Source organism: Mycetomoellerius zeteki, unplaced genomic scaffold (genome assembly GCF_001594055.1).
Source record: "Mycetomoellerius zeteki isolate Tzet28-1 unplaced genomic scaffold, Tzet1.0 scaffold155, whole genome shotgun sequence".
Taxonomy (NCBI): Eukaryota; Metazoa; Arthropoda; class Insecta; order Hymenoptera; family Formicidae; genus Mycetomoellerius; species Mycetomoellerius zeteki.
In genome coordinates this window covers 3,922,114-3,937,613 of record NW_017256500.1, presented here as the reverse complement: position 1 = coordinate 3,937,613, position 15,500 = coordinate 3,922,114, and the positions used below count along the sequence as shown (strand labels likewise).

At 39.6% G+C, this 15,500-nt stretch overlaps 1 protein-coding gene across 1 annotated transcript in view; it reads right to left on the bottom strand.

The window, feature by feature from the left end:
• The window catches only part of neur (E3 ubiquitin-protein ligase neur), a 31,038-nt gene that overhangs the window by 1,488 nt on the left and 14,050 nt on the right, over positions 1–15,500 (bottom strand). The window contains exons 2-4 of the mRNA XM_018444780.1: positions 2,902–3,068; positions 1,740–2,308; positions 3–492 (exon numbers count right to left, since the gene is read on the bottom strand). Coding sequence (XP_018300282.1) covers positions 3–492; positions 1,740–2,308; positions 2,902–3,068 — 1,226 coding nt within the window. The remainder of the gene's footprint in view (positions 1–2; positions 493–1,739; positions 2,309–2,901; positions 3,069–15,500) is intronic.

Sequence of the window (15,500 nt, the reverse complement as noted above, 5' to 3'; positions counted from 1 at the left end):
GAAGGATTGCTCGGACGTTGCCGGGGCGGTGAGGTCGGTCTACTGGCTAACATTCTGACACGTTGAGTGCTTCCATAGGCATCCACGAACGCCCACAATTGAAGGCTCTGATCGACGTGCATGACAACGTTGGGCGCGCCACCATTCTTGCTCATCTGCACCTCGCCGTAATGCGTGACCGTGAAGGCAATTTCGTCACCCGGCTGCGGACTCGACGCCACGTCTTTGGAGACCACCCAATATTCAGGACGATCTAACAGCAGGTCGCTATCATCCGGTAAATCCTCTGCCGTTAGCCGCGCCGGGTCGCACGAAGTCAAGCCTAGGGCTAAAGCGCCAACATACATAGGTTCCGTAGAGAGAATCTGCACGACCAATCGCTCTCCCAACAACAACGGCCGACTCGTGAACGCGTAGCCGTGACAGAACTCCGTGTCCGTGCGCGTCGCCACGCACTGCTGGTTGCTGAAGCGGATGTTCCTACCCCGAGTCCTGCGGAGAAAGAAAATGAGGAAGCGATTAACCTCGGCGGCACTCGTTCGCTTAATGACGGGCGTCTTGGGAAACCGTGAAAAGCGGACGACAAATTAGTTCTGTGCGACTGAACGGCACACAGTGGTCACTTTTGTCAATTTGAGCGAGCGAAATTATTTTATTTGATAAAACATGTAATTGATGCTTGGAAAACCTTACGAAAGGATAGAAAACTAATTTAAATGAATAGTTTGTAAATGTTTAAGGAAATATTGAAAAATAATTAATATAAAAAATGAAACTAATTAGAGTCCTCATTGTGGTCAGAAAAATCACTTCTCTGCATCAAAAAGTTCATAATTGCGTCAGTTTTTTTATTAATGTTTGGTTCATCCCGCCAAACGCAAAATAATGCTTCTCATCGTACTCCGCATGTCAAAGCTAAGAATGAGCACAAAATCTAAAATTAATTAAATAGTTGCAGCTAAATTTAATGTAAAACAATTATAAGGAAATAATTTAATAATTCTATGCAATAACTTGACCAATTCACGTCAATTCTGAGTTTTCTCCTTTACCAAACTTTGCAAAATATAAAAAGAAATAGCAATATTTTTAAAAATTCTAAAAAAATTTTTATTAGTTTTAGATTATATATTGCTTACTTACTTATATTTGTATTAGGATCCATAGCAAGAACAGAAAGAAAAAGTACTATTTAACAAAAAGTCACTTACTGAAATGAAGACGAGCATGAGTCGCATAAGTGCGAGTGCACCAACCTTGCAGAATTATGTTTGTTACCAATGATTCCTCGCTCATTTTTAAATAAATTATTTTTAGATTTCATACTTGCAGGTATTCAGACTCATTTATATGTAATAAAAAAATTTAAAACGTTCAATTGGATTTTTTACTTTCGCGCGCTCAAATTCACAAACGTGATCACTGTGCGGCGCAGCGAATGATTGTGTGCTTCCATTGTAAATCAATGACTTTCAACTTTCGCTTTACTCTCTCAAAAAAACTATCGCGTCGAGTAACGCGAAACTTTACTAATTTGATCAGACAACTTTAATCAGAAAGCGTAATATTGCGCAACTGGCGTTTCAAAGCAGACAAGTTGATCCTAGGCAATTCTCTCCGGATAATTCAATTCCGATTTAAATCAGCGAATATAAGAATCTTTTCCACGACACACATTAACTAGAACTGAATCATGGATGAAACGCGAGTGGACGATTTAGCACGCTCGATATACTCACGAGTGGAAAGGCAGAGGCGTGAAAAGGACGCCAGGGGGTTGAAATCTAAGACCGGGTAGTTCCACGTCAGGTTCGTGATGAATCGACATGTTCTGCATAGACGGCACGATGATTCTTTCGACATCCCGACCGGCGTTACTGGCGTCGTCCATGGCCGAGTGCCTGCTATGCTGCGCATTGTCCTCGTTACTGTGCTCGGCACCTCTACGTATGTTGTTGAAGTGTTGGCGATTCGGATCGACAAATTCGATCGCGGTGCTGTTACCATAGACGTCGATGATCGCCCAGAGCGGACCCCGAGTCTCGACGCCGCTGAAGAAGAGACCCTTCTCCTCGCCATTGACACCAAAGTGCACATCACCAGCCGACGTAACGTAATAGAAGAGTACTGTATCTCTCTCTGCAAATCTCTCGGCGAGCGCTTTGGCCCAATAACCTGGCTTATTCGTCAAATCTGGGCACGCGTACCTTGGCAAACCGCTTCGGAGATTGATCGGGTCGTTGCTGGTAAAGCCGAAACGAATCACGCCGCTCCAATTGTCGGAAATCTCCAGGAACTTCACGCAGACCTGCACCGTTTCACAGAAAAGCGACCATGTAGAACGCAACTTGTGATTTGTACAAGGAAGAGAAAAGAAAAGAAGCCACCTTGCGAAAGAGGTGCCGGTCGAGCGATCCTAAAATGGAGCTTTATTCGAGGCATCTTCGGGAATTAATTACGCTCGATTACGTTCGTCCCACGTGTTGCGTCATTATAATTTTACGACTAATCCTAGATACGCCACGAAATTGAAAACACGCTTAAATACCCAAAACTAAGACCGGATGATTCCGTTAAAATTGTTTGACTCATTCAACGCGGCTATACGATCTACTCGCGTTACCTAACTACAGACAGACACGCGATAAGCCTGTTGAACGCGGGCATCGCCAGAGGCTCGTAACTCTAAACCTGGACGATATGCAAAACAACGACCTACACAAAAAGTACGCTACTTTCATAGTCGCGGCAGCGGTCCGTTTTAATATTCCGAGGAATGCGAACAGCGATTTCTCGAGCGTAACGAGAGTCGTCGGTTTCCCACAATCGACACGGGCGCCAGTCAGCGCAGGATAGATCAGTGATTTATTAAAAGCCGTCGCGGCAATCGAGGAATCTCACCTTCTCGCCTACTCGCACGGGTCTGGCGCTAAAAGTAACACCCTTGCAAAAGCTCTCATGCCTTCGAGCGATCGTACCGCCATTGCACAGCCTGATGTTGTCACCGTGCACGTGATGAAACGTCAACGGTGGCAAATTGTTGGTACCCGCGTTCGAGGATCTGGGAGCTGAAACAGAAAACGGTAACCATCAATGATCAAACATCGTCCGATTACACATACACCTGTATGTTCGTATATTTCAAACCATTTAGTTTGTTTTGCAGTTGATTGCGTTATTTCGTAATCGATATTAATATCGTTGGAATATGAATAAAAGAATGTGCAAAAATTATCTATGCTCATTTATGCGTGTTATGTAAATAATATTCATTTACATAAGACGCATAAATAAAAAGATATTTTTATAACTATTTATGGGCATTACATAAACAATATTTATCTAATGACACATATGTAAGTAAGTATAAACTATTTTTTCTTACAAAGTTGCAACGATTATGAAAAATTGAGAAAAAATCTGTTTCAAAATCTAATATTCTTCATTTTTTTCAAAGTATACTTGATATATGATATTTAATCTTTTACAAAAATACAAACTCTTGAAATATTCAATTTTTCAGAATACGCTTAGGAGAAGTTTAAAATTTTGAATGCGAGTGGCAATGTTTGATAAGCCAAGAAAAGTCTATTTTCACATGAAAACTAGGACCTCTCCATATTGAGAACAGAGGTAGTGTTGTTTAGCGAGTTATTGTATTTTGTTGTGTAGCTATTGTTTATGCCGACACGAAGTTTATTTGCAACTAGTCACATCATTTGTAAGTCGAATTTCGTTTTTAGTTCACCAAATAAAACAGCCTCTATTATTCTTTAAAATGTAGGTTCAAAATCTTTCTTGTTTTAAAACTGCTCGTTTCATGTTGTTTTTCATTGCACTCGGATAGTATTAGACAATAAGATAACGATAAAATAACGGTTGGGTATGGTACAAGTATTCTTTAAAATGCTACATGTGTCTAACATTTTAAACAATTTTGTTCGACCTTTCCTTATCCTACGTCAACAAAATTTTGAGACAGACAAATAGGAAGAAGAAAACAGATAATAGTGGAATCTACCAAAAAACATATTCTTTTTTTAAATATTTGTTATTTTTTTGTCCTATACCACTAATTTATAAAGAAAATGTAATAACATTTAAAAATTGAAAAATCTTGGCTGTTTTTAGAAAAATATAATTACGAAGGTATTTAGATATAATGTTCCGTATTATGTATATTACACTTAATTTTTATCATCCAAGAAAACAAAATCTTGAAAAAATCTAAGATGTCCGATCTCACCCGATCTTCCGTTATTAACTCCTTAAATTTCTATCTAATACAGAAATAAAATACGCGACGCTTAATTTATATTTATATGAGGATGATTATCTTTATTCTATTCAATATAAGCTTATGAACATTGCATGGTCCAAGGATCGCCTCGACCTTTCGACCGATTGTTTCATAGACGCGTAGGCGTTGGCTACGAAGTCGCTGGATTTCTCTTTTTCTTAAAGCGCGATCGAAGGACTCGATGTAACGTTTGACAGAAGAACTAGGTCGTGGACATTTCTGGCGTGGAAATTCACTTGAGGTAAGGTAGCTACTTCGAATAGGGAACAAAGGAGCTCTTCAGCGCAGCGCAAAGAAAAAGAGGGAGAAATTCGATCGGGGAACTCGAATGCAAAAGCACCTCTCATCAGAGCCTGTCGAGCGTTTCCACTTCGATATTTCATAATGCAAGCTTGCCGATCTGGAATGCAGGGATGCCAGGACGTTTCCAGACGATCCGATCGGTGAGAATGGAATCGCATCAGCTGATATCAGTAAGGGAAAATCCTCGAAAAATCCAATTTTTGTCAAGATAATCAGATAGTCATCTCATTTTTATAATTCACTCGAAGGATCTTTATGAAAGAAAAGGCATCGAATATAAAAAGAATAATTTTGCTGAAAGATCTGAAATTTTACTGGATACAGATTTAAAAATAATTTTGTTGACTATTAAAATAATTTTGTTGAAAACTCAAACTGATAAACTATCAAAAATGTTTTGCAGCATTATTGCTCTTATCGTTTTTTAGTTTCCAATATAATTATTTTGATGGTCCAACAAAATTATTTTCAAATCTGTATCCAGCAAAATTTTAAATGTTTCAGCAAAATCTTTCCATGTATCATTACCATTATTATAATTTTTCACAAACTTTTGATCGATCACTCATACGCGAATAACATACGATATACAATCGATAGTATCTATTAACAAATTTAATAAATTTTGAAGGAATCTTGACAGCTCGAAAGTTTCGCGTCTTTGTTCTCGGTTTGAAAGTAAACCGGGAGTGCCGCGGCGAATCGACCGGCGCTCGCGAGAGCCTCGTTCTTACTGACTATAGTAACTATCGATATACCAAGCCGCGTAGCCGATATTGTACGTGCGCCGGAAACCGCACGTTGCGCACCGGAAGCGGCCTCCAAGAGCGGATGTCAAGTATCGAGGTACACCAGGACGATCCGCTTTCTCTGCAAAACGGATGGCAGCCCGGAAACCGCCGTTACAATATACGAGGGAGGGAGTTGATTTACACCTTGGCGACTTCATTCGCGAACATGCAGTGCTTCCTCTGTGAAAGAAATAAAAATGCGGAAGAGAAACAATGTACGGTTTGCTCCGAAATACCGGTGAATCGATAAAAATGTATCTACTGTATTAATCGTTTCACTCTCGTAAGAAGTAAAACTCTAAGCTAGAGAATCGCAAAGAGAATAAATTAAAGAAGTCATTAAATTGAATTATTTAAAAAAATTAAAACTTGATCCGTTTATCGTTTCTTTTTCTTCTTGTGCCACACTGAAAAAATTTATTACATCTTAATAAATATTTCTTAAATATTTGTAAGTAAATATTTACTTACAATAAATAAATATTTACTCAATGAAAAAAATAATAGTTAAATCAAATTAATGGTTCTTGTATCAGATAAATATACTTACAAATATTCAAAAAAATATTTATGAAGATAAAGTAAATTTTTTTCAGTGCATACCGAACGTTTATGTCATTCGCGATGACTCCTTTTTTGATGGTAGCTCGGAACAACCCTAACGATAATAATAGTCCGAACCACTGCATGAAGATTTTTCAGCCAAGAAATTCTTGTCCTAGGGTCTGCTAATCTTTACCTGCATAATAAGGTGGAGTCGGTATTTCTCAGGCTGACTCATTACATACCCGAAATAGGTTTTGAATCTTGATCGACCTGAAGATCTTCTTCCCCTTTTTTACCGCTTATTTCACAATATTTTATCTTCTTTTATCTGTATACTTTTCTAATGACAAAAATATACGCTATTTATTCTTGAAAACATTCAGTCATTGTTAAAAAACTGTCACGGAGGTGCACGATATAAAAGTCGCTCGATAAGGCAATTAATCTGTTAATGATTTGAGCGGTGGCGGTCGCCGTCGTGGAGATTGACTAAATAAATGCGACTTGCAGGTAAAAACAAGTAGTACCAATAAAAAATCACGGACCGTTCGGTTTCTCACGCTCTCAATAAGGCGCGTGTATTAGGAAACGCGTTTGCGCTAATTGTAAATTCTAATTTCTTCCCTCCTTTCGCTGTCGGGGAGGAGGGAGAGACGCGGAACAGACGTGCTTTTTCCTCTCTCTCGCTCGGCGAGACCGTTATTACACGGTGCAATTATGTAAAAAGTAAATGCGCGAGGTTTCCAGGATTTTACGGGAGTAAGGTCATTGCGAAACGCTGAGGTCACGACTGCGAATGGGACAATTGCGTGCTCCGTCGTAATTTTGAGTCACGTCTTCCGTTCCGCTTGTTTTCTCGCCTAGTTTTCGGCCGGTCTCCCGAAAGGAGCTGTCCACTGAGGCAACATTGCGAAATCTGGGATTGCCCAGATAGAGTCGTTCCTGGAAGTCGCGTATCATCCTGTTGATCGTCGCAATCACAAGCTTTATTACGCCGTCGTAGGCTAATAAAAAAAAGGATCGAATAACATAAATCGAGTGATAATGAAGCGTTATTCGTTTGAACATTATTAAGACACGTATGGCGGTTTCTGTTGATCGATCTTATTCCTTGAATCTGTTTTCTGAGACTCGATTACGCAACGAGGAAGCAGATAGATGTCCATTCATTTTTATGTAACGCGAAAAAAACGATTTTACTGAAGCATCTAAAAATTTAGCTAGATACAGATCTGAAAATAATTTTATTGGACCATCAAAATAATTAAGTATTAGAAATATTAAATATGATTAGTAGGACAACCAAAATTATGCTGTAAAAATCCCTTTTTAAGCGCCTAAAATATTCTCTGTGAAATTGAAAAAATGCTCTAAAGAAAGGAATATATGCATTTAAAAATTATTTTTTATCGTACAAATTTTCAAAATATTAATGAAGTTCTTTACTTATAATAACGTAATCATAAACTTAAATTAGAAAACGATGTGAAATATACAATAAAAATAGATAAAATATGTAAATGCTGTGCATGTGTGGGCGAAATATGCAAAAATATGCTCTTATGTGTGAAATATGCAAAAATATGCCATAACATATATGGCTCAAAATGCATAATTTCTTATGAAACAAATTTATATTTAGTTTATTTCTTTATTAGTCAAATAAAAAAAAAGATGCCCTATACATATTTTGGTTGCCCTAATGATTAGCAATACTGCAAAAAATTTTGACATTCTAGCAACTAGTTTAAGCGTTCTACTATAATTATTATATTTCGATAGCTCACAAAATTATTTTCGAATCTATTGTTATATATATCTATAATTATCGAATATATCAATATATCTAGCTAATCTAAAATTCTTTGATATTTCAGCAAAACCGTTCTTTCCGTGAAGCTGTAAAGTTTTGACTAATCTTTCTTTCACTATTACATTTAAAGTTCAACTTAGGCATGACAATTATAACATTTGCAGGATTGTAATCGTCGATCGAAACCAATGAAGAATAGGTGAAAAATCGCGTGGTCCCGAAAAGACACGTTTGTGATTTTCAAATGTGCGGAAAAACAGGTGTTGCGCATCTCACAACGAAAGTCCTATTCATGCGAATTGAAGAAGCGTCGTTGTCAAGATTAGTCGCGGCAAGAACATGAATCGCCGACGCACCTCCATCGGTCGGTCGGTTAGAAACACCCGGCCGATTCACCGTGGGAATGTTATGACGTATACCGTTGCATCTCGCCAATGTTCTTGTTGGCCTCGGCTTACCAAACCATGACTCCATTTACCCCTCGCAATGGACCGTTTATTCGCCACCGCCACGACTTCGCCGCAGACGAAAAGACGTTTCGCGGGAACAGCTGATTGTGAGCTTGCGCAGCGCATTATCGTAGAAGGCAATTATTTTAGCCCTTTGCAAGATGAGACTCCTCGCTCGCTTCTATTCACGATATTACTATTATTTCCATTCGAATTTTTCCCTCCGCTTTCAAATAATTTTCAGAGAAATCCGGATATTCCATACATGAAAAGAACAATTTTGCTGAAGTAAAAATTTATCTAGATTCAGAATATAATTTTGTTGGACCATCAAAATAATTATGTAGAATGCTTAAACATCGATGATAATAAATATAGGAAATAAACGTCCTAAACAATCAAGCTGGATCTTTAGTGTTTAAATAATTCGGTGCGAATTCATATACTACATATTCTGAAAACTTTCTATGAGCATCAATATTATTAAATTGCTTGTCAATTTAATTTGTGATATTACTACTCTAGTTTTGTTAGGATTGCGTTTAAAAATTAAAAATTAAATTCGTTGAACGGTTTGAATACGAGTGTATAAATTCACCTTGAATTATTTAAGCACTTAGCTTGATTTAGGCCGTTTATATTCTATTTGTTGTATATTCATATTACAGTTTTAAAAGATACTTTGTTTAATCTTGATGATAATGCTGCAAGGTTTTAACTTTGTAGCAACCAGTTTAAGCGTCCTACATAATTATTTTGATGGTACAAAGAAAATTATTTTCAGATCAACTACATTTTTAGATACTTCAGCAAAACTGTTCTTTCCATTCAGCAGGATCAACTTTTCTTTGTAGTGCAATTCAAGTTTCCGCGAATCTCCATTGAAAGGTCAACGGTGCTCGAGGATTGACGCGTGGACTGTTTTCAGTGGCGAGGATCAGTCGCGAAATACAATGTACCGTCTGAACAGTTATGCGAACATTCGCTGAGTAATCACCGATTCAACCATCGTGACAGTCATTAAACGCGACGCGCGCGCGTCTTCCTTTTTTTCTCTAGAGTAGACCGAGTACCGATTGATCGCTGCTCTCTACGCAAATCGCACGAGTCAGCGAGACTCTCTCTCTCTCTCGCTCTCTCTCACTCTCTCTCTCTCTCCAGTAGTAATTGGTCTATGCCCGCGCCTATGCCGCCATTCGCCAGCGCATCTCGTGGGAAACCCGTGACACACATTTGCGCGGAAGTGCAACTCGTAGACTGCAAGACTCGGTGAATCTCGGCGCGTCGCGATGAGTCGTCGCGATGCTGCGTCTCGGGACCGAGTTTAATTAAAATCTCGTTTCTAGCCCGACTGCGGCGTCGCCAGCAGCGAAATAACAGATGTTGCGAGGGTAGAGCGCGAGAAAATTGGAAATAAAATAACGACGGATAAGACGCCCGCGGTTTAAAAGGACATGCGTCTGGAAACGTGGCACATCAATTAATTGTAGCCGATGGAAATCTCGCGATTCTTCCGCGACCGAAAGAACGGAAAGCCCGTGCGATTGGAAATGAAGGATTAAATTAGTTCAGTCCGATTATTTCCGCTTGACCGAACCTCTTTACTTTGTTCTTGCTGTAACGCGCGATCGGCAATTTGCGTCATTTCTATTTTAAATTTATTTCCCTTGCACGTTACACTTTACTCCAGTAAAGTCTGTGACATTTAAAAAATTTTACGATGCACTCACCGATGCTATCGATATAAATTTCAATTGATCCACAACTGCGTTATTGTATCGAGGTGAAAGTAATCGACGCGGTAGAACAGAACACGCGTCTTCGCGAACATGCTGCGAGGTCATCACGGCGACGATGTGAACGCGATGCACTTTGCATGATGTAAATAAACGAAGCCTTGACCGAGCTTGATCCCTCCCTCCTCGCCCACTCATTCACCACAATCGAATCTATTTCTGCATCGGTTACTATCAGTAGGAAAGAATATGAACAAGCCGCGTATAATCTAATATAATAAACCGCGTTATAATCGACACATCTTGGCATGTCTTGGCTTCGCTCAGGTTCGACGAACCGTGGCGTAAAAAGACGATTCCGCGGGTTTTGATCGAATAAACAAGAACGAGAAGATCGACGAAGCGTGCAATAGTCTTTTAACACCGACATCTCTCCTTCACGTTTCGCAGACCTACATCATTGAGATGTATGTAGTATTTATCGCTACTCATAATCGGTTCTTATTTAAGACAGTCTTCAGTACAGTCTTAAGATGTTTACAAACCAATCATAGAGTCGTACGAGCATTAAGACTTTAATGCTCGTTTCTACCAATGTAGATTAACTTTAATCTCGGTTCAACGTACTCATCATGTTTTTCTAATTTTTAGAACTAGAAAAAGATGAAGTTGAACCAAAATTAAGTTGATCTACACTGATGGAAATGAGCATAAGACGAACTTGAAGAATTGTCGATTATGAATACTGGTTTAAATTCTAATACAGCAGAAAATATACACAATCGATATCAATTATTAATAAAATGTGTAATTATATTATATAATAAAATAAAATACATAATATAATTATAAATGTATAATTATATTTTTCATAATAAGTTCTTCGCAGTATTTTAATAAATGCTAATTATATAGCATCATGATTAAATTGAAGATATATGTAATTTGTGATATTATTCCCAGCTTCAGTTTATGATTGCGTTTTAATTCTGATAAGCCGAATCGATGCCCAATTTACAGAACTAAAAAAATGTATTTGCAAACTTGTATATATAACGACCGAAACTAGGATTCTTTCTTTTAAAATATAATTGATCTCGTCGAAGAATTATCCGCTTTGATTGATGTTAAAAGATGCCAGGTGTGTCTTTGACATCATTCACGAGACCTCGGAAGAATTTGTGTGGAAGAGAAAAAAAGAAGAATAGAAGGAAGGAAGGAAGGAAAGTGAGACGCGCAACAGGCTACAGGTCGCGTGCGCCTGTTGTCTACCTTTAAGGACGATTTCAAGCAAGGGGTTACAGACCGCTCCGATAAGGCACTCGAGGTACTGTTAAGCAGCACGCGGAGGAAGCCGATGGTAATTTTCTCCGCGCGCGCTCTTGCTAGGCCTCGTAGCAGGAGGGGCCTTGTTCCCACGCCCGGTGCCGTGATCTTTGCCGAGCTACCTAGTCTCCTAGGAGGCGATCTCCCTCTCTATCTCTCTCTCTCCCCACGGAGGAGCTCCGCACGTTCTTTCCCCTACACAGGCCGGTTCCTCTCTTCTTCCCTCCTTTCCAATTTTCTCTCAGTCTCTCTCTCTCTCTTTCTTTGCCATTCTTTCTGCCTTGCCCTCCACCATCACGTGCGTTACGTAAGATGGCAATGTGCGAGTCTCTCGTCATGCTGAAATAATAATAACGCGTGCACACAGCCCGAGGCGCAAACGAGAAGCTACGATCGAGGAAGAAAGAGGGAGGGAAAAGCACGGAAAAGGCGAGCGAGATAGAAAAGTAATCGTACACACGAAGAAGGTAGCTCTTGGAGATGGCGCATAGTTAACGTAATTATGGAGAGCACCTCGCGTGCGCGTGATGCAGCACGCGGTAAACAATCGGTACATTAAGCTACCATCTACACGCGATTCGGAATCGCGATTAGGAGCGGATAGATAACGGGGTGGTTGAAGGTCGTCGAACTCGACTCCGAGTCTCCCTAATCGTCACGATCGTACTAGCGATTCATTGTCCGAGGCGATAAAGATAAGAGTCTATCATGTAGATTTGCGATAAGAATCTTGCGATGACGTTATGGCGTATATTCGCGCGATTAGCTTGATGTAGCACGATAACCGTTCTAACGCGGTCAGCGTCATTGGACTGATGATTGTACTCGTACAAGATTCTTTCGTAATTACGTGTCAAGTTCTGTCATTTGCCTGCTTGCTTTCGTAATAAAACAGCGGAAGAATGTACGTATCGTTTCTCATAAGCAACCTCTCTGTCTGGAATTGAGCTCGCACGAACGGAATAAAGATCAGCCTCCGAGGCAAGAACGCTGGTATGTGGCGTAGTTGGGTACACACGCTTGATGGAAGAACGCCCGAGAGATCTTTATCCGAGTTATCCCTCGGCGTAGCCTCGGTGACCCGCTTTTCGGCAACCTGCGAACGTTCACGGTGAACGCTCGGACCTTCCTGGTACTATTAATCCTCGATTACTTGGCTAGGAATGACGACGACACGGAGCGTGACTCACACTCTTTGATTTGCCGGCGTTATTAACGAATTTTTATAAAAGCAAATCTCACGATCTTAAAATGAGCCAAAACCATTTGGTGCAAACACAACTGGAGTACTCTAAGCTCCTTAGACTCGGGGGTGTAACGAAACCCCACGACGACAAGTGTATATTCCCATCACGGCACTTTTAACGCGGCCACCACGGCTCATCTACGAACAATCGGATTAACGAAGTTAAACGAGAGAGGGTGGCCACAAGATACCGCACCCTTCGTTCAACCCTCGAAATCCGGGGGTTTGCGCCGCATCTGTCGTGCTTCGCACGTGCGGGATCGCCGCGAGCGACTTATGCGCGGGGGTGTAAAGAAAGGGAAAACAGCGGAAACTGGGCCGGCAACTCTCCTGCATAGCGTCTCCGAGAACGCGGGATTAACGGTTTCAGCCACACTCGAGTTGTTTTACGTGGGCGATCGCGGGGTTCGAACTGCAATCTCTAATCTTGCGATCGACAAGCAATGACGCAACTTCTGGAATTCCTATCAATTTAAATTTAAAAAAAATAGAACGAAAAGAAGTGAATATCTTTGCTAATATCAATTTGAATTGCAGTCTTAACCTTTAAGTGGGTGGCCAAAGCATCCCACACATAGTTACACTTTAAAAACCTTGTTCTGAAAAAGGAAAATAAAAAATATTATCCAGAATGTCAAAGAAATATTAAAGTTCGTTATTTCTACATTGCTCCATCTCATATTGGTATAAATAATATAAATTAATTCTATACACACTATTAAAAAATATATCTACAAAAGTAAAAATTTTTGAGATGTTTTGAGAATCTCATATACCTACTTAAAAGTTAAATAAAAATTAAAATCGAAATCTTTAGCATCCAATCTAATTAATGTATTCAATAATATATTCAATATAGGAATTAACAAGATTCAATTTAGATGTGCGCGAATTTAACGTGGCATAGCGAATCGCCAATTTATAAGCGAGGCAAGACGCAGGCGGTCGAGCAATCAGGCAAACGTCGAGATGAACACGATGAGCAATGAAAGTAGAGAAACAAGTGCAATGGATAATTCAGGGTTGCATTAGAGCCGCTGCCTACGTGGCGCACTTGTATTTAATTAGATAGAAAGTCCGCGGGATATATGGTATCGCCCGGTGTAATTGTGCTTAACGGTTTGGGCGTACTCGCGCGGTAGAGTCTGGTGAATAAAAGGAACAATATGACGCCTCGAAGACGCGGTCGTTGCCGTTGTGGATGATATCGTCGACCCAGTTACGGTCCTAAGCGAAGTTGAAATTAGGTTTCTTACGCCACGTTGCTAATACATGACGAGAGAAAGAGAGAGAAAGACAAACCGTCGATTGTATCATCGGGTCCTTAAACGATCTGCAACATATTGTCGCGGTGACTCATGAAGGCGCGGGGTCGCGTTAATGAAATTCCGCTTCCTCGTACGACAAAGAAACGCGTGTCGTCGCACTCGTCGTTAACCGGAGTCGTGCCCTGCGCGCTAATTTCGAGTACAAACCAACTAGGGAAGCACTAGCAAGCGCTCATTCGAGCGAATAGACTGGAGAAACGCAACGGTCAGATAGCCGTTGACGTAAGCCTTTCGAAGAGTTATAGGCGACTGAATAGAGAAAATGGGCCTGTTCTTTTTAGCTGAACTTTTGCACCAGTTCATCTTTCTTCCTTTTCTCTTCAAAAGAAAGGAAAGAAGAAGAAAGATGAACTGGTGCAAAAGTTCAGCCAAAAAGAACAGGCCTCATGACTCATTCGGCGATGCGTGGCCATCATGAATTAATACTTCGTTAATTATGAATGTAGTCAGTTACAATTTCGCAAATTGGATCAACAATTAACAATTTCTTCGATCTTACAAATTATGCCTGTTTTCATCGACGTAGATTAACTTTAATCTCAGTTCAACTTACTTTTCGTCTTTTTCTAATTCATGGAACTAGAAAAAGATGAAGAGTTAGTTGAACCGAGATTAAAATTAGACTACATTAGTAGAAACAGGCATAGAAAAAGATGAAAAGTTGAGATTAAAGTTAAGATACATTGGAAACTGGCATTAGTCATTAAGTTAACGGTATTAATGTTGTGTTGCTTTTTACAAGTAAAAATTTATTTAAATCGTTTATATTATTAATGATTTATTTTTATTACACACACATTAATTTTCTTGAAAAATGTCAGAATCATATTTTAAATGTTGTCGATTGAATTAGTGATCAAATATTTATTGTAAATAACACACACACACAATGGGGAGTTTTCAGATTCGGTATATTGTGTGAGGCAGTTCAGTGATGTGAAAGCAGCTGATTCTTAGCAGGGGAGTTCAAAGGGAGAGATCAAAGTTCGGGGAGAGAAAAACGGAGAGAAGGAGAACGATACGTTTTTGTACTCACCGAGAACGTGTGCCGACAGGCGCAATCGTGCCACTCTGGTGGCTGTATTGACTGTCAATGGTCGCCTCGATCGTTGACAAGACAAAGACATCTCAATCTTAGAGCAGGACAAAGACATCTTCGAGCTTAGAACGCAAAACAATGACGATTTTCAAAAACGATCAAACAAATATATTTTTATGAAAAAAATTTTGTATAGGAAAATACAGATTTTTCATTGACAAGGAAATTTTCCGATGTCATTAGCAAAACAGAAAAAAATCTGGAGCTGGCGAATTAATTGTTGAAGATAATTTGAAATTTTTCCTGTAAAATTTTATAAAAAGATTGTATCAAATCATAAAAACGTTATATCAAGTACAAAATGATAAAATAAAAAATGAAATAATATATGTAGAGCAAACGCGTTTTCCCATGATTGAACCTTTTGTTCGCGGACAGCAGAAGCGCAACGAAAACGTTAGAATTTAGTCCGAGCTTGAGACAAAGAAAATCGATGAGTACTCACTGAGATTGAAAACTAGGTGATCGATTGATTCTCAACTTGGGATCTTCATCAACGTCAGATCCGGCGAAGGGTGTCCAAGGGGCGAAGGGAGGAGGGGTTGAAGGAAGAAGACGAAGGG